The 23,505-nt window shown below is 44.1% G+C and overlaps 1 protein-coding gene across 3 annotated transcripts in view; it reads right to left on the bottom strand.

The window, feature by feature from the left end:
• The window catches only part of ARHGEF11 (Rho guanine nucleotide exchange factor 11), an 883,046-nt gene that overhangs the window by 404,175 nt on the left and 455,366 nt on the right, over positions 1-23,505 (bottom strand). For all 3 annotated transcript variants that reach the window (XM_078670282.1, XM_078670280.1, XM_078670281.1), the window contains exons 17-19: positions 9,919-10,041; positions 8,837-8,860; positions 3,508-3,652 (exon numbers count right to left, since the gene is read on the bottom strand). In XM_078670282.1, the coding sequence (XP_078526408.1) occupies positions 3,508-3,652; positions 8,837-8,860; positions 9,919-10,041 (292 nt within the window). The remainder of the gene's footprint in view (positions 1-3,507; positions 3,653-8,836; positions 8,861-9,918; positions 10,042-23,505) is intronic.

The following is a 23,505-nucleotide window of genomic DNA, read 5'->3' as shown; positions in this document are numbered from 1 at the left end:
AGGAGCCCCTGTGCTTGGCTAGGACCAGGTCTCAAGCATAACGTCTGTAAGGGTTTCAAGATAAGGGATAAGCGGTTCTGAGGGGATCACTTCCAACTGAAGCACCTCTGTCAAAACGTTTGTCTTGACTACCACTGAGGGAAGGCTAAAGTTCAGGACCTTGGCAGTTCTTCTCACCACCACACATAAGGCTTCCCCTCCTCCGTAGACATGGTAGGAGGGAAGACCATGGCAGTATCTAGAGATGTGTCCAGTCCACTGCTGTCCACCAAGTCCTCACACCAGTCCATGTTAGCGTTTAGGGACTGGTATTCTTGAGAGTCCAGAGGCCATCCCAATCTCCCCCAAGGACTAACCCACAGGAATAGGTTCAGGCTACAGCCTGGTAGGTATAACAGAGTCTGCACGGACAGAGCCTCTCTAGCTCCGTGTCAGAGTCGGGGAGGTGAACAATGACACCAGGATCATCAACACCAGGACCGGTGTTCGGAAACGGTGAGGTGGAACGACCAGCGCCATCTGGATGCATCAGTGGATCCAAGGGGGCCAACTGGTGCTGGGAGCAGTCCCGCTGGCAAAGAACCAGTAGACGCTCTTCCTGAAACCGAAGGTGTGCCAGCGAGCTCAGGACGCCCAAATATGAGGTTCATGGCCTGATAAAGTTTGTGACGTTGGGCATGGGTTGCTTCGGCTCTTAGAAACTCGAGGAGACGCTGAGCCTGCCCCACCACAGAGCCAGGCCTTGAATGATGACGCCCCCTCATCTCGACTTTGACGGGTGGGGACGAAGATCTCTGACTTCTTACGGTTCTCCTTTTGGAACAAACCTGTAGACGACTTCAAGTGCAACAAGGAACTAGGGCTCCGTGACCAATTCGGGACATTCTTCTCGACCGGTACCGATACAATCGCGGCGTCACACTTCGAGTGGTGAAGAGCTTGAGGGACTGCTCCCTTAACACCTTGAGGTGAATGGTGTGGCAGTCAACGCAGGTTGAGCACTGCTTTGCCCATGTAGCAGACAAACTTTACATAAGAGCCTCTTTGAAAGAAAATAGAGGTGATGAACAGACCTGGCTTAAGGATTTCAGTCAATTAGATACTGTCTCCAAAGAAGTAGATTTTGTCTGCAAATTAACAGATGCAGGTCAAGGACTCCTGCTGCCCTGAGAACTACCACTGTAAAAGAAGCACTTTCCTCAGTCAGTGGACCAGGTGTAGATTTGGACATGTATCTAATCCACTACAATTTTGTAGATCCAAAGAAACGCCTTTATTGATGTCTGAATTAGAAGTAAATTGTCCACCTCTTATCATTGGTATAGTGGGAAACACTTTGGAGCGACTGGGTTAAGTCTGAATCTGAGCTGGACAGAGCTACCAGCCCCAGACTTTTCAGACAGCATGAGTTGACCTCACCTTAGTGATCTTATAGCCTGACATAAGCCTGATGTGGGTGACTTTGTGATTTGGTGCAAGTTCTTTGCTTTAAAGGTGAACTCTTCTTGTGCTCTGGTAGGTGCTCCTCACCTTCGTGTCCATCAAAGCTCTCTTGTCACACAAATTAGGGTCAAGGGTGCACCTCATTAGGGTCTGTGACCATCTGCTTTTTGCAGCTGGAGTACAGCTTACATCCAGTCGTTTTAAGGAAGACCTCTTTCTAATCTGGCACATTTGAAATATTTAGAATTGTTGGTAGACAGGCAAAATTGGGTGAAGAATTCTGGATCCACATCAAAGGACAGAGAAAAAGGAAATGACATCAACGTGAATGGGTGGCCCCTATATCTGGCTCTAATCTATCACTTTGGGGGATGCAAAGGGGTCATCTAAGAGTTAAATGCCTCTTGGGGTCACTTGGAAGTAATTGCTTTAAAATATTCTGAATGCAGTCTGGAGCCTGGGTATATTTCAAAGGCAAGTAATCTGCCGTAATTAGAAGACATCAGAAAGGACTGATAAAAAAAAATTAAACTCAATTTCATATTTCTATGTGGCACAGTGTTAGCTAGCATCCTCCACTTTAAAACGGCCATCCCTAAAAGCTGAATAGCAATGGGTGGGGTGAGAATAAGCTGAAAGATACATTTTCATCCATCCCACCTTGTTAGCCTTATTATTCTTCCCACAAAGATCCTACTTCTTATTCGTAAGTGCTATCAAGAGCCAGCCACGCCTCAACGAGGAAGACTGTATACTGTCTGTTGGAAACGGAATAGGCTGCTAGATCTTTAAGATTCCTAAGTAACATACCACACGCCTTGATCACCGACTTGTTCACTATGCCCAGCACCACTGGAATTGTGAGGCAGAGAGGACCAAATTACGCAGGGTTGAGTAAATTATGCGGCAAGAAAAGCCAAATTATGCAGCATTAAGTGGCACATTTTGTAAAAGTATTACCTCAATATTTCGTCATTATTAAACTTGGTAGAACTCTGGGCATTGACTGCACCTCAGTAGTACCAGTTTAACACCCAAGTATAGCAATAAGCAACAGAAAGGTGACCAGCACAGCTTTGCAAAGGGCCTTCCACCACGCAACAACACGTGTCACCGCATTTTTAGCAACTTTTAAACCGGTTTAGCTACAAACAAAATTTGTTTTTGGCTAAAATATGCAGAATATGATGGATTATAGGACAAATGCAGCAAATCAATAATTAAGCGAAAATCGCTGCAGCCGCACAATCGCATAATTCCAGTGGCCCTGACTATGCCTCATTGTCCTGCAATCCATACATACAGTCTCACAAGCAGCTTTTGATCATCACATTTCTATTTTCGGTACACTCATACTGGATGGAGGGAGCTCCAGGGGACAGCAGAGTGGATTAAGAAGAACATTTGTGTCTTAGTAGCAGTAACTCCCAACATCAGATGCTGTACCTAGACTAATATAGGGAGTGATGATGCCTTGAGAATAGATCCCTGGAACAAGTATGTTTTTGCGAGGATCGTAGAAATGATTAGGACAGATTTTTTTTTCTTTACATATTTTCAGCACTTATTTACAGCGGGACGCTAAGGATGAAAATTTGATTTCTCAAGAATCACATTTTTTAAAATTAATTGCTGATGCCACTATCACTGTCTTTACATTATACGGTCAAATCATGAGCTTTTACACCACACCTCGTTACTAAATATTTCAGTGTGAAGATCTACACTTTGTAGTTTGCATTGTAGGCCCAAAGTTTGAGGAATATACTTCTCAGTTCTAATTTTTTGAATTCTGGATAACCCAATGAGCTTTCGAAAAGTAATAACCCAATGATCTTAGTTGCTCATTGCCAGTCTTTCTGAATTGTTGCACTATGCACCAGCTCAATTGCATGGACACATTTTATTTTATAGAGATGCAAGATAAAAATTGAGAAACCTAGAATTTGGGATGATTTGTTGGTAGTAACATTGTAGAATTGTGACCAGATGAAACCACCATTTTGACCAAACATTATTTGAAAAAAAAGAAAAATAGGAACTGGTCAAGTCATGCAGCCTTACCTTTTTTGATTTGGGGAAAAATGGAAGCCACTTGTCTTTGTCTGGCAAGGCAGGAGACTTCTCCGAGACACTGGCAGGACGGGAATCTCTCGCTCTGATACCCACATATGTCATGTAGGTGCCTAAAGCAAAGGCCATGTGTGAACTGCCAGAAACACAAACAATTTAGAGTTTTAAGCTTTCTAGGAAGACAAGCTCATGCACTTACCAATCAGCAAAAGTACACAACTCTTGTTAGGTGAAATGTAATTTAGGTACATGCAGTGGTAATGCCATTGACTGATGCAGAGCCAATCTTCGCTTGTGTATCAGCCGTTGACTTTGGTAAAATGTTCCTTTGACAGCATTCCTTTCTAGTCAGTGTTATCGACTCCAGATTCTTTTTAAATATAACATTTTTAAGGACCAAGTAAAGACATAAAACAGTTGTCCTTCATCTTTGCGAATTAGGGAAGTACCATTCCCTCTAAACAAAATGAATTCAGAGCAAAGGCTCATGGCAAGACTCAAACTAACAATCTATATCAGAAAGTTACGTATTGACAACAATTAATAAGATTCTAGAATACAATGGTACAATAGCCAAAATGTCAATCGTTGCAGCCTTCTGATCCTTGAGGAAAATTGTATTACTCATTCCATGTGTACATTCACCTCACACTGTTTCAATTATTTCACAAAGTATTTAAATTTGAGCCCTGCACAACTGATGTCATTGTAGATATTTGTAATCAATGCATTTTGGTTAGTATTAGTCTTCAATTCAGATGAGTAAGTTTCTGGTGAACCCTTGTATTTTTATATATGATTTACACGGAGTAACAGGTTACTCTTGTGTTTGAAAAGTTCTAACTCTTATTAATAAGGCATTTCAGAACTAGCACTACAAAAACACTAAGGGGCTCATTATGATGGCGGGCGGACATCAGCCACCCGCCACCATAGCGGTAATAGAACCGACCGCCAGATGTGCGGCAGTCCCACCGGCCCAATAATGATGTTCCTGCCATACTGGCGGGCACATCCTGGCCTTTTGCCATTGCGGACAGTGCTGCAGGCTGCAGCACCATCAGCAATGGTAAAAGGGCATGCCTGGAATTTCCCTGCACCACGAGGCAGGCACCACGCGGTGCCTGCCACTTGAGGCAGGGAACTGCAGGGGGGACCATGGGTACCCCCCCAAGTGCACCCCCCATCCAATGGGGGCCCGCAACGGAGCCTCAAAGCCAATCCCCGCCAGCTGAAACCCACATCATAATATGCCTTGCGGTGCCTGCTGGGCACCGCCACCATATTACTGCCCCAGAACCGCCCGTCCGGCAATCGGACCGATTGCAAACCGGCAGAAAAGCGGCAGACGGACTTTGCGTCCGCAGCGGTACCCCTCGTCATCATGATATGGCGGGGAGGATTTCACTTTACAATAGCGTAATGGTCGCCACCGCCGGCTCGGCGGTGGCGATAGTTATGCTATCGTAATGTGCCCCTTAGTATTTCTGAACGAAAGAGGTGGAGGAAGGTAAAGCGGAACCAACAAAGGTGTTTGTATTAAGTGGACAGATAAAGTTGTTAAAGATGATTCATGTCCAGCTTGCATGGGAGTCCCGGAGACTTTAACTCACATATTATTCTTTTGTCCAGCGTATGCAATTCAAATAAATGAATGAATATCACCCATTTGTAGGTCTCCAGAGAACAAGAAAATACCTGGAGGCCGTTAGAATATTTAGCAGGGACACATATAAGTTATAGTGTTTGCTATCAACAAATCCGTAATGTCTGTGTGGATCTGGTCCACTAAGCGTCTAAAAGCTATTGGCGAAGTGTTTTTTTTTATACGTAAGAGGTGTGATATATTTTTCTTTCTTTTGGTCCAATAAGATGACAACTTTGCTGTATATGGAAACATATAATGTATTTAGGTCCTTCGCATATTATTTCTCCACTTTGCTGTTTTACTGGTCTTTTTAAACTTGTCAAATTATTATTTATTGTTATCCCTTACATAGTCCTAGTTTTATCTATTTAGAAGAGCGTGTCTGCTTGCAATGAACAATCTGGATAAAGAAAGCACTTTATAAAATTGGCCTGTCAAAACTTTCATATTTGTTAACAGTAATATGTTTTATGTGAGGATTTTAATTAACTTGTTTGTATTTGATGGTAGCATGTTACTGCCTAGGATTGCACTTTATAATAACTGTTTTTGAAATTGATGTAAGTTTAGAAGACACATTTGGTCCTACAAAGGGGCAGTATGGGAAAGGAATTGATTGTGCTGTCTAAGTATATTATGAGGGAATGCATTTATATTTGTTTTTATATATTGTATGTTGCTTTATGATCTTGAAGATCACAATAAAGCTTTTTAATCAATAGATACAGCACAACTTAAGGGAACAAGCTTCTTGGCTGTTTGGGGACAGGAAATGGTTCTTCTTTCCTAGATTAAGTGCAGTTTTAAAATAGTTCATACCGATTTCCCTGGCTAACCCGCCCTCCCTATGCAAATGTTTCTTCTCTGCTTGTAGTAGTAGCATCTCACTTTGTTGCTTCCGCAGGTAAATATATCTGGTGTATTTAGAGAGGCAAACATGGCACTCAGCTGACCTCAAACTTTGAAAACCATGTAAATAATTGTGTGCCATATCAGAGCGGGTGCATTCTGCATACCCCCTACAATACATCAATAACAAACCCTGAAAAAGCCAAGAGGCCTCATTTAGAGAACTATTTGCTCTCCCAAAGTATTTTCTTCGTGCTGTACAGCATCAAAGCAGATGCTGTCCAGCACAGAAAAAAAGAATAACAAATTAGCACAGTTATGCAGCCACTGGATCTTGTTTTCTTGTAGGTGCGTTCATGCGTTAAACATGCATGTGCACACCTACTAAATAAAGTGGCCACGTTATTATGCTTTTTGAAAAATAAATGTTAATGGGGTCTGGAAGGGAGGAGGGTAGCAACATTGAGCTGAGGGGGCAGAAGCACATGAGTGGACAAGATCAGAGATCAACATGGTGGAGAGTGGGGCAGTCACAGAAATACACACACGAGCGTAACCTGGGGGTAGCACAGAAGCACACAGACAAACGAGGAGAGGTGGCAATGAAGCACAGGGGTGAGAGAAGACAACATGAGCATGGATGGGAGACAAGAGCAGATTGCAACAAGGAGAACAGGGGCAGAGAGAGAAGGACAAGAGAGAGAGAGCCTGAAAACACGTGTACTCTCAAAGAATGCAAAAGCAAAAAAAAGCAACTCTCAAGACACGAGCAGTGGAATGACACAAGTACTTCAGTCATGCTCCAAGGGAATGGCAAACACGAAAAGAGGCAGTTAAGCCACAGAAGCCAACTACTAAGATGCGAGCAAACGAGAGTGACAATACAGCCAATAAATGAATGGTACGCTATGGGCAGGCTCTAAGCGCACTATACGCAGACATTATGTCTTGCAATAGACAGCGCATGCCCTGTCTATAGATGAGACCCAAAAATGATACAACGAAGTTACTGAGCATGTTTTCAGGAGCTGACTTTATTTGATGACTAATTATGTGCATACAATATTATGTATCTAAACTGGAATAGAAAATGCACTGAGATAAATTTACATTTGACCTGTGCAATATAAGTGGATGGTTATTTGATTAATCAAATTCTTCCCATACGGCACATAACTCTTGAAGGAACCAGGAATTATTAAAGTAGACAATGATAGTGATATTGGTAATCTGGACCAATAGCAGGGTCTACAGTCTCCCAGTGCCTGTTAAACACTTCGGAAGCTTGGTTTGCATCAAGCTTACTTTAGGCTCTTGAGATATGTTTCGACAGATGAGGTAGACAGCAATTTTGAATAGCCTGAAAAAGATTCTCAAACAGAACTAATAATGGTCTGTCCAGATCAAATAGAGAGTATCTTTAATTTCTGATAAACTAGGAGGAGATAACATTAAATTGACAATATCGCCAGCCGGCCTTGATGTCCTGGGAGAGACCATACAATACCATGGCATACAAGAGATTTCCAACTACTCTGCTGCCAAAATCGTCAAGCCAAATATTAAAGTCACCCTGCATGAGGTAGAGAAGGCCCCCACACGGTTAATCACATCACCTAGAACATCTGTAGACCCTGAGGGGGCTGATATACCAAGACAAAGTGGAAGGTGAGATTAGGCAATAGAGAATAACGAGCAATCAACACCTAGTACAGATCCGAATCCCCAAAAGTGACTATGATAATAAGCGGCAGGGATTCAAAGGGAAAGGCAAGCACTTCTTTTACAAGAAAGAAAATCTTCCAGAATAGCAGTTGCTAAGTACAGGCCAAAGGTCTCATGGAGTCATGTTTTTGTAAAAAAAGGCAGGAATAAAGTAGTGATCAGACTTCAGAGAGAAGATCTTGCATTTATGTTTAGCAAGAGAGAGGTATTATTCAGAGCAGCACTTAAGATCAACTAAGGATGCTTGTTTAAGTGCCAGTTTGATGAAGGAGAGTCTGTTCTTTGGGAAACCAAAATCAGCATTTCCAACAGATCTCCTTTCAGAGGTAAGCTCATCAACTTAGAAGCTGTAGAAGAGGTGGCAGAGGAAGACAAAGCATACAATAAGTTTAGCAGAAATTCTAATCATAACGTATTAGGCAGATTTTTGTGCCAGTCTTCGCGGTCTTCGCATGGAGAAGCGCTGAAGGGGTTTGTATTTGGCATGGACGTTTATCCTTTCCACAAGTCGAAATTACCAACCTACATTAGGAATACTAATTTGGAGGTCAGATTGCGACACAGTCCTATTTGAAATGTTGTGAACTGACCTATTATTACATAAGAGGGTTCACAAAAATACTTATTGCAAATTGCTACCAGTATGATAGTACATCTGGCCCACAGTCACATAGATACCAAATATAAAATGTTTCCATCTGAGAAACTGGACCTCTGGCTGCTAATGAGTTACCACCCCACCTTGGGGATCAATAATTTTACAATGGTTTGTGACTGGTTGCATACCGTTGATACATAGGATACCTATTCACAATTTGAAGTGAAGCTTACAATACTGCTCTTCCAAATTGAAAATTGGCATTGATAAAAGTTAACTTCTAAAATGGGATTCATACATTAGAAAAACATTTTGTGGGCAGAAATGCTCTATTTTGTGAGTCAGAACATTGTGACTTAATAATAGGTTAGTATATGTAGGCCAGAATTATTTAAAGCAATTAGAAAAATGGGATAATGAAGACTCCCCCATAAGCCATCCCCTAATTCATGCTCATATGTAGCTATTTATCCCTATAGAGCTACAAATAAATCACTTACCTTCTGTCTTCCTCATACTTCGACCTGCAAAGAACGAAAAGAGGGATTAAAATAAGATTAACAGCTTTCTAAAAAGAAGAACATTCTAGATGTTGGTAGTATCTTATTTTATTCTTAAATCCTAACTTTCTTTAGGCTTTTGCATACAGCTTCTCTAGGGTAATAAATGTAATGTCTACTTAAGTTAACTAGCATTGGGGTGTGTATGTGTCCAGGGGCATAACAAATGCCCCGCAGCTCACGTGGTGTAGAGGGCCCCCCTCAGCAAAAGTGGTAGGTGGTGACCAGGGAGGAGGAGCCCCCTCTGTGTACTTTGCAGGGGTTTGCGGGGGGATGGGACCCTCAATATTTATTACGCCTCTGTGTATGTCGTATAAACTATCACCCCAATTTAAAATGATAAATACACTACAGGTAATAGACACTGAGCCACAGATACATCTGAGTCACTATTTACCGCCAAGGGAATTGTCTCCCATTACAATTAGTGTTTGTAGACGAAGATTAGTCTATGTTCTATCAAACATTTGATTTATTCTTCAATCCAGTCCTACATTCTGTATTGTTAATCTACACTCCTACCAACCAAAAAGCAATGCATGCTTTGGATCACTTTGACTTGTACCAGAGAGATTTCTTCGAAAACCTTTCGTGTTCCCAACTGCATTTTTTTTCAAACTTCAAAGTACAACTAGACATAGAAGAATGCCCCTCTTAAAACACAGTGATGACTACTTTCTAGATAGTGGTGGGTTCCCGGCACACAAAAAAACTAAAAGCTCTATTGAACGCTTTATTTTCTTTTTAGTTGCCAATCCAACCTGGACCGGTAACCAAAAAGAAAAAAAGTGGCTGTTCAAAGCTTTTTATACCCCTTAACTTTAGCCCATCTGCACAGCATCACCGACGTAGAGCACCATGGCTACAAAACATTGGCAAAACCGATAGGTCACAAAGGCAAAACTTATAGGCTTTGCCAATGCTTGTTTTAAGATGAACCAATTACACGGATTAGCTTCAATAATTAAGAGAAGCATTGGAGTTAGTTGTTTAAAACGGTCTAAAAACGTCTCTGGACTCACATTATCTCGTCAAGCTGTAACATCTGTTTCTCTGCAATTTGACGCTCCTTATGGGGATCAGCATCTAAGTCCAGGAGGTCATTCTCACCATATAAACTTCCCAAACCCATTGTCCGCTTTGTCCTATAAGGCAAACAAACAAAGGTCAGGAACACTGGCAAAACAATTAATCGAAAATAACTAATGGCACAGCATTATTTTGACTTGCAAAGGAGGAAAATAGCATGACAAAAACTAAATAATACAGTTGTAAACTATTAAAAAGCTGCTCCCCCCTCCAAATACAGGGGCCTAAGAAGAACTTTAAACTCAACTTCAGACATGTAACAAATCTGTTTCGAAATGGTCTGAATTAATGGAAGCTCGAACTGTAGTACTGAAAATTCTGGACCCGTGTCATAAACATCGTCGTATCTTGACGATTTTGGTATCAGCGGACCGAGAATGACAAATACACTATGTACGAGCATTTTCGGCGCATTCGAGTGGCGAGATCACCCTGAAATCAGGGATCTCGTCCTGAACCCTTGGGTTCCATTTTGTGCATGGCAGCCATTTTGTAGTTGCCCTCACATAGGCTGATGACTAAGGCCAAAACGAGTCTTAAGGACACATACACCTTTGCTGACTTTTGTGTGACCAGGGCAAGTTGACTCCACTGCCTGAAGACAAACCTGTTCGGCCAGTTCCTCTCCCAGTGGCCGAACGAGATTAAGATCAAGGCACAGCATACCATAAACCTTTCATTGCATACAAACCATGCCTAATCTTACACACACCTGTCTCTGTTTCCTTCTTTATGACCTGCTTTACGAGGAGGAGGTGCCCGATTTTATTAGGGGTCCGTCCAATATCTGATGAAAATGTTGGGCCTTGCCGGGAAATTGATTGTGGGCTGGACAAACTGAAAATGGGCTTGTCATCATGAATCTGCTTTTTCTTTGTCATCAAAATATGTGAATGGGCAACTGTAAAATAAGGAATGTTTGCCTAAAGCATAATATTTTGTATAAAAAGGGATGGCTGGCTTTGTAAGTTGAGCAGTCTCCTGAGAATATACACTGTGTTGTACTTCTAGGATACCTGTTACTGGCTGCAGCCATTAAATTCGATCTTTCACTTCACCAAGAAGACTCTGTGTTTCTGTAGCCTGGGACAGGAAGGACTCGAAGTCTTAGGGTGTGTTCCCTGGCACCGCTGGGTTCTTAAAAACCCAGTACTTCAGTTGGCGCCCAACGTGGGGCGATTTCAGTAGTACCGGTCCAAGCCAGAGGTTCGTGAGGAGCTTTGTGTGAAAATTCTGGAGGAAGGCCAACCACTTCATCGACCCCTGTATGTCGTCGTGGTCCGAAAGTCTTTGCTGCGAGGTTCCCCGCTTCCCGACGGCTACGAAGGACTGCTGCCCTGACTATCGCCCTGTCTTGGACCCTTTGATGATTTGTAGAGCGAAACAATAGACGAGTCTTCTGGTGACGTCATCGATACCTCCGTTAAGTATAAGTGGAGCGTCTCCCAGTCCTTAGTTTGGTTCTTAGTTTGGGTATCCCCTTGGGATCTTTGATTTGAAACTTGCAAGTACCAAAGCTGAGGGACTCGTGTATTCACGAGACTATCGTATTCGATAATCCTTTGAAGTTTGAAGCTAGACTAGAGAGCGAAGATGCCTGGTCTTAGCAGACTTGGAAATTTGTTTTGTCTTGGTTGTAATAGGGATTCCCGATTGGAGGACTCGTGTCCGGTTCCCCCGATTGGAACTCCAACTTATGAACTCTATGTGAAGCACGGCGTGGGCCCCATCACGTATAACGAAGTATGGATTCGATACACCAGGAAGGATGGTGTTTTAAAATGGCCCCAATATGGTAGTTTTGAGACAGAGATATTAGATAATCTAGAGGTTAAACTTTTTAAGAAGAAAGCCCGGCCGGCGATGTTTGACTCTTTCCGCCTATGGCGAAAGGAAGCCAAACAGAAAGAAATTAAATTAGCTAAAAAGAATGAAAGAGAAAAGGGCATCTCGATAATGCAAGCTGCTATGCAGTATAAAGATGATGAAGAAGAGCAAGCGAGTGAGCAGTTGCACAGGCAACGTAAAATGGAAATCGATAAATGCTATCCAGTTTTGTTACCTCTCCAGCAGGGTGCAGCAAAGGAACTTGAGAAAGATCCTTTAATGTCACATTTATTGAATTCGACACCCCCCTGTGCTACTGCACCTCCGCAACCTTTAGTTGTGCAACCTCCGGTTGTTGTGCCTCAGGTTCCTCCACAACCGCCAGCTCCTTTTCAGTTGGCTCCTACTGCTACGGCTCAGCCTCCTCAAGGGCCGCTGACTTTGCTACCTGCTCCCTCTGTACTTCTTACGACTTTGCCTACTGCATCGACTACCTCTTCTGATGTTCCTACTGTTACTGCCTCTGCGTCCGCATCTGCATCTGCCTTGCCTCACTCTGCTTTTCCCCCTGTTCTTTCGTCGACTTCTCTTTCTGTTCGACAGAGAATGACTGACACTGTTGCTAGTCTCCTATCTCCTCTTTTTGGGGCAGCAAGTATGACCCCTGTTTCAGCGCACAAACAGTTGCGTAGTCAACTGCCCGACTCTTGAGAGCGGGAAACGTTGGATTATTTGGCACATAAATGGGTTACAGATCCTACAAGATATGAGCTAGAGTCTGTTATGGATGTCTTCCATCAGTGGGAAGCACCGAAGCAAAGATACGTTTTTGATAAAATGTGTGCTTTTCTTTGTGAGGATAATGATTTGGAGCCCAATCCACTTGAGTTGTGCCGTGTACGGTTCGAGTTTGCAAAAGGAACGATTGTGGGTTCCGATGTTGAAAGAGCAGTTGCGACATTGTTGTCATTTAGGAGGGAGGCTATCTCTCGGTCATTGTTTGAGCCTGATCCCTCTGTTAGGAGGAAAGCGAGACAGTACCCCATGAGAGAGGTTTCTCTGGTATGGAAGGAAGAAGTACCTGCTGGTCCAAAAAATAACCCCCCAGCTGTGCCAGCACATTTTCAGCGTGTTTTTGTACATGTTCCTTGGAAGCGAGCTGAAGTTTTGGCCCTTAAGCAGACTTTGCCTGACCCCCGTAAAAATCCTGCAGGATATTATAAGGAACTATCTCAGACTGCAGACTCATGCATTATGAATTTAGCCGATATCGACATGTTGTTTGGAAATGTTGTTCCACAGCCGTTATGGGGTTTGATTCGCCACACTGATCATGCACAGGAGTTAGATGATTCCTGGGTTAATATTGCTGCTGCAGATGGCCGACAAGTTGGTGGTGCTAAACCTGAGCCTTTAGTTGCAGAACTCCCTGGTAAGATAGTTACTTACATCAAGACTTTAATGCCTGCTATGCGAGTGAATTGGGACAAATTGTCTGCATGTAAGCAAAAGAAAGAGGAAACCGTGTCTGATTTCTTCACCAGGTTTGAAGAGACGTTCATCGACCACAGTGGTCAAGATATGAGTACAGAAGGTGGTCAACGGTTGTTCGTTGACAAGTTCGTACATAATTTGCTTCCTGAGTTGTGTAAGAAATTGAAAGTGTCAGAGAGTTCGTGGGCCGTTTCCTCATCAGCACAGATATTGGCTACTGCGCAGTATTACGAAAATAGAGACAAGGACGAGAAAGATAGAGTAGAAAAGAAAACTAAAGAGTTAAAGACGAAGGTTCTTTTACAGCAAGCTTATCCGCCCCGTAATGGTCAGCGTGATTATCAGCAACCTCAGCAATTTCAGAGAAACTCGCAAAGGTTCGAGTTTTCTCAACAACGTTTTCCTGTAGGCCCTAATCAGTGTGCATATTGCAAAGAAGAAGGTCATTTTAAAAGTAACTGTCCTGCTCTTTTACAGCGTATGAATGGTGTTTCTAGCGCAAGAGTTCGAGGTGTTTCACAAACTCTTAGAGGTAGAGGACGTGGAGGATTCTCCCAGAACGCAGGTCCAGTCCCTCCTCAGAATTCAATGAATAGTTTTGATCAGCAGAATAACACATCCGGTAGGACGACTCAGTACTATGCTGATGACTACTATGCAGAAGATGAGAATATGGAAGGTGATGATTGCTAGGACAGCCATAGACAAAGAGAGGGAGTTGTTTCAGTTCCAGTAGATCAGAGTGGACCTTATGTTGAGGTGATTACATCAGGTGTGTCAGAGCCTTTTCTGTTGGATACTGGTGCTACAAAGAGTTCTATTATGCACTCTAAACTCCCTGGCGCACCTTTGTCTGGCGAAATGAATGTTTCAGTAGGTTTTTCTGGCGCCCCGTTTAGGAACCCGATTTCTAGTCCTATGTCCCTTTCTGTTGGACCTTGTGAATTAGAAGCACCCCTTATTTTGACAACGGGTTGTGGTGAGAACTTGTTAGGATTGGATGTTAAAAAGATTATATGCAACTTTGTATTGTTCTCCTTTGGGAGTACAGCTTACACTGGGTAAGAAAGTGGTCTCCCAAATGTATTTGTTGAAGAATAAACTTCCGGCAGAATTGTTATCTCTTCCTGATAATCTTTGGGCTACTGGTCCTAATGATGTGGGTCTTTTGGAAATACTACCATATCTTGTGACATTAAAAGCGAATGCTAAAATGCCACGTATTCCCCAATACAAGATCTCTAGTGTAGGTGAGAAAGCGTTGCTAGCAATCATTTATGATTCGAGTGAAAAAGATGTAATTGAGGAGACAAGAGGCAACGTTTGCAATAGCCCGGTTTTGCCTGTTTTGAAGCGTACTGACCCTTCCCAGCCACCTGTTTACAGGTTTGTGATTGATCTTAGAGAGGTGAATAAAATAGTTGTGCCACAGTTTCCAGTTGTCCCTGATATCACTGCCTTATTAACGATGATTCCAGCTTCCGCCACTTGGTTCTCAGTGATTGACCTGAAAAATGCCTTTTTCAGCATCCCAATTGCCGAGGAGAGTAGGGATATTTTCGGCTTCTGTTTAGGAGGACGAAGCTTCCGGTTCAAACGCGCTCCCCAAGGATATTGTGACAGTCCATCGATATATAGTCAGGCTTTAAAAACACAGCTTGATACGATTGTTCTACCTGATGGCGCTACCCTTATTCAGTACGTTGACGATTTGCTAGTCGCTGCAGATACTGAGGAAATTTGTAAAGAAGCAACATTGTCATTGTTCCGTCATTTGTCTGATTTGCATCACAAAGTGTCCCTTTCGAAGTTACAATATTGTCGACACGAAGTGACCTACTTAGGTCATCTCTTATCGAAGGAGGGAAGGAAACTGACCCCTGAAAGAATTCAGGCAATTGCAAAATTGAGTGTGCCAAGGACACAGAGAGAAGTGCGGGCTTTCTTGGGTATCGCGTCATATTGCAGACAATGGATACCGAATTTTTCTTTGCTGGACAAACCTTTAGTGGCATTAACTTGTAAAGATACACCGGATCCCCTTCCATGGTCTGAAGATTGTCAGAAAAGTTTTACCGAATTGCGTGATGCATTGTGTTCGGCTCCTGTGTTGGGTACCCCCGACTACAGTAAGCCTTTTACACTGTATGTCCATGAGAAAGAAGGTTGTGCATTGTCAGTATTGACACAGTCTTTTGGGGACAAGCAACGTCCATGCGTGTATTTTTCGTCGACTTTGGATCCGGTAGCTAGAGCATTGCCGAGTTGTTTGAGAGCCACAGCGGCAGCAGCAGTTTCTATTCGACAGTCTGCTGGTTTAGTGATGAATAATATGTTGATTGTAATGGTTCCACATGCAGTGGACATTTTGTTAAACAGGACCAAGACACAGCACTTAACTAGTGCTCGATTGTCAGGTTACGAGTTGACACTTTTAGCGAGTCATGTGCACATAAAAAGATGCAACACATTGAATCCAGCTACGTTGTTGCCGATTGTAGCAGAAACAGATGTTTCTGAACAGCATGATTGTTTTCTTAAGACAGTGGAAGAAACGAAAGGGAGAGTAGATCTCAGAGACACTCCTCTTGTGGAGTGTGATGGTATTTTATGGGTGGATGGTTCATGCTTCAAGCGTCCGAATGGTGATACGACTGCAGCGTATGCTGTTACGACTTTACATACGATTGTTGAAGCTGCACGTATCCCACATAATTCAGCTCAAGCAGCAGAGTTGATTGCACTTACAAGAGCGTGTGTGTTATCGAAAGGAATGAAAGTGACCATATATACTGACAGCCAGTATGCATTTGGTGTGGCTCATAGTTTGACGATTGTGGAAAGAGCGTGGGTTTCTGACTTCGCATGGAGCCAAGATACAACATGGTCAGTTGGTGAATGAGCTTCTTGAGTCACTTCCTTTGCCGTTGCAAGTTGCGATTGTGAAATGCAGTGCACATAAGAAGGTTACTGATGATGTTGGTCGTGGCAATGCATTTGCTGATGAAATCGCAAAAGAAACAGCGAGGGATGTGATGAGTCGAATGTATGTTGCAGGCCCTGCGAGATGGGTTGGTGACACGGGAATGTGTGAAGATACGATAGAGAGTGTGAAGTCTATTCAAGCTGAAGCTACAGAGAAAGAGTTGTGTGTGGAGAGAGAGTACGGGTAAATTGGATGCAAATGGTTGTTGGGTTGAATTGTCAGAACATCAGCGATGGTTGTTACCCGATGCATATGTGCTTGCAGTGGTTACAATGGCCCATGGAATGGCTCACATCAGTGTGAAAGGGATTTGTAAGTTGTTGGCTCCAGTATGGCAAAATGCTAGAATTCCTAAGTATGCAGAGAATGTGGTCAAGTATTGCATGGTGTGTCTGAAATACAATCCTGGTAGGGGAACCCCAACTCCAGCTGGTCATTTTGCGCCTCCAACGTATCCGTTCGAGGTTTTGCAGCTAGATTTCATCCACATGGAAAGGTGCAACAATTTGAAATACGTACTCGTTGTTGTTTGTGCCTTTTCGAGATGGGTAGAAGCATATCCCCTGAGAAACAACACTGCCTTATCCACAGCTAAAGCCCTTGTCAAAGAGTTTTTCCCCTAGATTCGGCTTGGCGAGAATGGTCTGGAGTGATGATGGGAGTGAGTTTGTGGGTCGAGTGATGAAAAAAGTATGTGAAGGGCTAGGAATCCAGCAAAAATTCCACGCTGCAAATCACCCCCAATCAGCTGGACTAGTAGAGTGCTACAATGGCACGTTAAAACTGAAACTGGCCAAAATACAAGCGAGCTCTGGCCTTAAATGGCCCGATGCCTTACCATTAAGCACTTCTATCGACAAGAATGACTGTGCATTCACGAGTGGGACTTAGTCCATATGAAATCGTGTTTGGCCGCCCGGCCAACATATGGGGAGTGCCTATGCCGACAAAATTCAGTGAGATTGAACACCCTGTATTGCTTGATTATCTGTATGATTTGACGGCTAAATTGCGTGTTTTACACCAACAGGTTCACGATACTCTGCCTCAGGTCTCCGAAACTCCAGGACACACCATTGATCCTGGTTCGTGGGTCTTGGTGAAAAATTTCCAGCGGACAAAGAATGATCAGCCCCGCTGGACCGGCCCTCACCTAGTCCTTTTGTCAACAAGATACGCCGTGCGAGTCGAAGGCAAGAAGAACTGGATCCACGGCGTACACTGCAAGAGGGTCCCTTTGCCTCTGCCGTACGACCGGTGGGTCCAGGAGGGTATTGCTGACTCTGAAACTGAGACTGTGCCTCGTTTTCTGCCCTTCAGCGATGCACGTGTAAAAGGAACTGATTCTGAACGAGAAAGTGACAATCTTTTGCAGGAAGCTGTGCCACCGTCAATTCGATTGGACACTACCGAGCCTGAACTCTTGTTCCAAGACCAGACATTACCTGGAAAAAGCTGTTATAATCTGAGGCCGAGAACTATGGACAAATACAATTTTTCTCCCTTTTCTTTGCTATTTTTGAAAGTGCAGCTCTCTCATCTGAGAAACTTTTTTATTTTTGTTTTTCGAACCACCATCCGGGTTCAGCTGTAGGGTCGCGGGCGACAAGTCTTTGGAGTGCAAGCCGAAGACACAAGGTAGACGGTTCTGGTTGGTTCTTGGGCGTTTCCCTTGGACTGACAGGCGCATTCCTTAGCACGGAACACCCTACCTCCGCGAGCAGCAAGGTTAGAGGATGGAGTTTTTCGAGATGGAGAGACCTGCCAAAGAGATGAACTTTAAAACCAAAATGTGTATAATGATGACCAGAAAAAGCTTTTTGATATTTTGCATTTTTATGTTGCTTAGTGGAATGATGTTTTTAATAGGATATGTTTTGTTTTCTTTTCAAGTGACATTTGCACCAACTGTACAGCCCATGCCTCCTTCTACTGTTTCCTCACATTCTTTTCACTCTTTTCCTGAACATGAATCCGTTAGGAGATTAGAGTTTATCAATAACTCTTTCGTTCAGCTTTTGCACCAACACCAATTAGTAATGAACACGACTAACTGTTGGGTGTGTGGTCTTATGCCTCATACTACTGATAAAGGTATCCCTTATCTGGTCCTGCCATTTAGCTACAATGGTTCTGTGTGGGCATACAGAACGATGTTCATCTATGCTCATGAAGTCCACCCCCTACGTTCTGTGGAAGACAATCCTAAGAATAGTGCTCTAGTTAAGGGTATAGTAGACATGATTAAGGAAGACATCTCCTACGAAACTATCCCGAGAGATGAGACACTAGTATACATAGGATGGAACGTGACCGGATATGGAGCTACTCTGAGTGAGAACCAGCGAGCAAAGAGATCCTCCCCGATTTGGATTGTACCCCATCAGGGTCACCTATGTCTGCAAGGTAATGGCAAGAATCCCAGAGCTCAGCTAGGAAAGAGTATTTGCACGGAGACATATGTTTTGCGTCTCAGACTTCCCCTTCGTTCCTAGCAGCTAAGAGTACCTATTTCATCTGTCATGATAGAGCCTACACATGGTTGCCCCCTGACTTCTCGGGCACATGTTTTGTTTCGTTCCTGTTGCCACCCACCTACACAGCTGCGGCAGATTACCACAAGACAAGGATAGTTAGAGGTGTCTTCAGTAAAGAAGACACTGCGGGACAAGAATTTGGAGACTTCTTTAAGGGTTTTCTGCCGTTTTGGGGACCTATGGTTAACAGCAGGAACATAAGACAATTGACGAGGGTGGTTGAATCCACCGTAGTTGTAACTGCCGGTGCCCTTAGTAACTTGACTGCTGAGCTCCAGTCGGATCGTCTTATGACTCTTCAGAACAGAGTTGCGCTAGATGTCATACTTGCAGACCGAGGTGGGGTATGTAAAGTGATCCAATCGAGTTGCTGTGTTTTCATTCCAGATAACGCTCCAACAGTGTACCAGGCCATCTCTAAACTACACAAGATCTCTGAATCTATTCACGTGGATAAAGGAGATTGGTCGTTGATGGGGTGTTTCTGGGAACTGATATCCGCCTGGGGATGGAAGATTCTGATGGTCATTGGGATGATCTTAGCCATCCTTTTCCTGTTCTGTCTGTGCGTACAGTGTGCTCCTGCTATATGTGGCCTCTGTGCTACATCGTGTGTAAGGAAACCTGTATCAAGGGACGAGCTAAGTAATAGGATGATGCTACAGCAACATCTCAATGATTTTATGAATATAGACCTGGACTCAGATTAGCGTGAGTGTAGGTTGATTGCCTATGTAAGGGCAAAAGGAGGGCCTGTGGTACTGAAAATTCTGGACCCGTGTCATAAATAAACATCGTCTAATCTTGACGATTTTGGTATCAGCGGACCGAGAATGACGAGTACACTATGTACGAGCATTTTCGGCGCATTCGAGTGGCGAGATCACCCTGAAATCAGGGATCTCGTCCTGAACCCTTGGGTTCCATTTTGTGCATGGCAGCCATTTTGTGGTTGCCCTCACATAGGCTGATGACTAAGGCCAAAACGAGTCTTAAGGACACATACACCTTTGCTGACTTTTGTGTGACCTGGGCAAGTTGACTCCACTGCCTGAAGCCAAACCTGTTCGGCCAGTTCCTCTCCCAGTGGCCGAACGAGATTAAGATCAAGGCACAGCATACCATAAACCTTTCATTGCATACAAACCATGCCTAATCTTACACACACCTGTCTCTGTTTCCTTCTTTATGACCTGCTTTACGAGGAGGTGCCCGATTTTATTAGGGGTCCGTCCGATATCTGATGAAAATGTTGGGCCTTGCCGGGAAATTGATTGTGGGCTGAACAAACTGAAAATGGGCTTGTCATCATGAATCTGCTTTTTCTTTGTCATCAAAATATGTGAATGGTCAACTGTAAAATAAGGAATGTTTGCCTAAAGCATAATATTTTGTATAAAAAGGGATGGCTGGCTTTGTAAGTTGTGCAGTCTCCTGAGAATATACACCGTGTTGTACTTCTAGGATACCTGTTACTGTCTGCAGCCATTAAATTTGATCTTTGACTTCACCAAGAAGACTCTGTGTTTCTGTAGTCTGGGACAGGAAGGACTCGAACTCTTAGGGTGTGTTCCCTGGCACCGCTGGGTTCTTAAAAACCCAGTACTTCAGAACCTCTGAAAGAGAATAACTTCCTTCTGGTTGCTAGGCCCGGGTGGCCATATATACCAGTTTTCAATCCACCTACGGCTGCGGCATTGCAGCAGCAGTAGACATCCAGTCCTATTATGCAGCTTCGCACTTATATCGCTAAATGGCTGGTGGTCCTTCACCAGGGACAACCCAGCCTACGTGGTGGAACGATGGGTGATAACTCCCTTTACTCATATCTTTATAGCTGTTGTCGGCAGCACAAGTGATGAATCAGGTGTGGAGACAATCACTACAGCGGATGAAGTGGTGGGGCTGTCTCAAACGGGAGACCCCGCTCTGACACAATGGTTTCCTACCACAATTGAATACTCTGTCCGGGTTCCAAGGCTGGGATAATATTAGCATATTCCTACCAGGGGAGGTCATGCATGGTCTGATCCTTAAATCCTTTCAAGAGCTTCAAAGCAAATTTGCCATGCCATGTAGCCAGTTTAACAAATATCTACAATTTTGCCAGGCTCTCTCTCCATATCTTAAAAACCTAGAAGCTCTCCCGGAATTCAACCCACTAGAAGGCAAACTGCTTATGGGCGACCTCAGGATTAACAAGATCACTAAAATATATCAGTCCCATATCTCCAATAGTAACATTACATTAGGCATCCTTCGTATGGCCCGGCAGAGCGACCTCAGATCACTAGATGATGATGATGATGACTGGACAGAGGAACTGGAATCCCTACGGGGTGCAGCCATTTCCTCCAGAGTGTGACTTAACATTACAAGTATGTACATCGAGTGTATTACATGTGACAAAGGCTCTGGCGAATCGGCCAGGTGGCCTCACCTACCTGCTTATGCTGTGGTATTGGCGAGAGTACCTTTCTTCACACTGTAACGTCTTGTAGTACCCTTACAAAGTTTTGGTGGGGGTTGTGACATGCCTATCTGAGTTACTTGCCTGGAAACTTCCCATGTCCCTTAAATTGAATTGCTTACATATCACAGACGAAATCAGGGACAATAGGTATAAACAACACATATTGTTTCTAGGACTTACCCTTGCAAAGAGGGAAATCAACAGACTGCGAAAGGCTACCTCCTCTCTTCTACTGGGTATGTGGAAACGAGGCATGGACTTCTGTATGGGTATGGAGTTACCAATTTTCCTGGCCAGGGGATGACTACAAAAACACCACAGGATTTGGCACAGATGGGCGGAGTATCGAGGTCTACCAGTGGCCTCTGCAGAAACAATCCCCGTACATGCTTCCAGATAAGTGATGGCGGCTCATCAAATAGATGTGTGACCAATAATATGTTCGGGACATTGGGGTGCTGGAGGGCATATACTGGGGAGCATACGTAGGACATTGCACACTTGGTTTGTTGCAAAACATTTCCAGTATATGATGTTTATAACTGCTGATGTAAATGCCATGTTTATATACATTGATATGTACACTTATGACTTGGCCCCTGTAGCCATATTGTGGCAGAAAAAACAATAACATTTGTTGAGAAAAAAATCTTAAAATGCACCAGCTTAAATCACACACATGAAATGTTCATAACCTTACAAATGGCTATTTTTATTATTGGAACTATGTCCCTTGTCTGTAGATCATCAAAATCACTGGTAACAAGTGTAGGAAGGTTGACCCCTGACTATGGTTGCCCCCAACTTTTTGCCTGGTGTTTTGCTGGTTTTCTGACTTAGTTGACCTGAGGCCCTGCTGTTCAGGACCTCAGGCCCACTGCTCTCTCTGTAAAATGGATTCCATGTACCTTAGGTACATATCTAAATTGGATACTGAGTCACCTTATCAGTCCCTGTACTGTGTACCTTAGGTACCCAGGGCCTAGGTGTACCCAGGGCCTACCAGGGGCTGCAGCATGTATTATGCCACCCCTGGATGGCCATCCAAATCTGACACAACTGGCTGCACGACAGCTGGGGCAAGGTGGTGTACTCACCCTTTGCTTTAGATATAGTATACCTATATCTAACCCTAAAAATGGACACACAGATCTCCTATCAGTCACTCCTATGGCAGGCCTTAACAATCCTGAAGGCAGAGTGCTTGGAATCGTGTGAGATGGTGCTCTGGCATGAGCTGAGCCTGTCTGCGGCTTTCGGGACCCATCCCTTAGCCGTTTCCATGATATCGCATACCATATACTCTTAAGTGCATTATAATCCTCGCGGTTATGTGCCAACTCTGGTATCGCTTTATCAAAACATGTCGAGTAAGGTGTCATACGAATTGGAATACTAACCCCTCGCCAATTCTGGCGACGGGGTTAGCATTCCACCCTTCTAGAGGGACACGACATGCCTGTAACCTATAACCCGGTTAAAAGTCAGACAGAGCCTTAGCATCCACAAAATGGATGCTGCCACCGAGACACAAGTCTGCCCTCCTGCTGCTGGGAGTCCTCCCAGAGCAGGAGATAAGGACAAAGGGTTTCCTGCCAGGGGCGGTGCCAGCACCGTCCCAGACAGGGTTTTGTGTATTGTAGGTAGGCAGGGCTTTAGAGGAAGGTGACTGCACGTGGCACCCCGGTGCTCACTGTGCATAGGCTGGCTGGAACCAGTTCCAGGGTCACTCCAGACCCTGTGCTGGGGAAAAGCCCGCCAAGGAAGTGGGTGTACCCACCCCCCTCCTAGTCCCACCCATAGGGCAGGACTTAGTCGCGTGCCAGCCCCTTTTTACAGGATAAAGGTAGAGACTGGCCCCCTTCCAAATCAGATCATCTTTGGAATCAAGATACCACTTTCCACGAAAGGACTTCACGATTCTTCCTCAAGATTCTCCCTTGTGGCTAAGGAGTAGTCACCCTGCATCCGCAGGCACCATCTAAGAACACTGCGGTCTGCTGCACGTCCTTCCTCCGGAATCCGACTGCCCAGCTCGACGAGACCCGGCTTCCCTGGCACCTCTGACCTCTACCCACCTCTACAGCACAGCTGAGAACCGTGGGTGCGACGAGACCTCGAGGGACCGGCCATCGCCAAGACTGCACGACTTCTGCACAGCAAGCCCACCGAGTAATTTCCTGGTGAGTGCTTTGGGGTCCGA

This window comes from Lissotriton helveticus, chromosome 12 (genome assembly GCF_964261635.1).
Source record: "Lissotriton helveticus chromosome 12, aLisHel1.1, whole genome shotgun sequence".
NCBI lineage: Eukaryota > Metazoa > Chordata > Amphibia > Caudata > Salamandridae > Lissotriton > Lissotriton helveticus.
The sequence above is the reverse complement of the archived record's forward strand: the minus strand, read 5'-3'. Positions and strand labels throughout refer to the sequence as shown.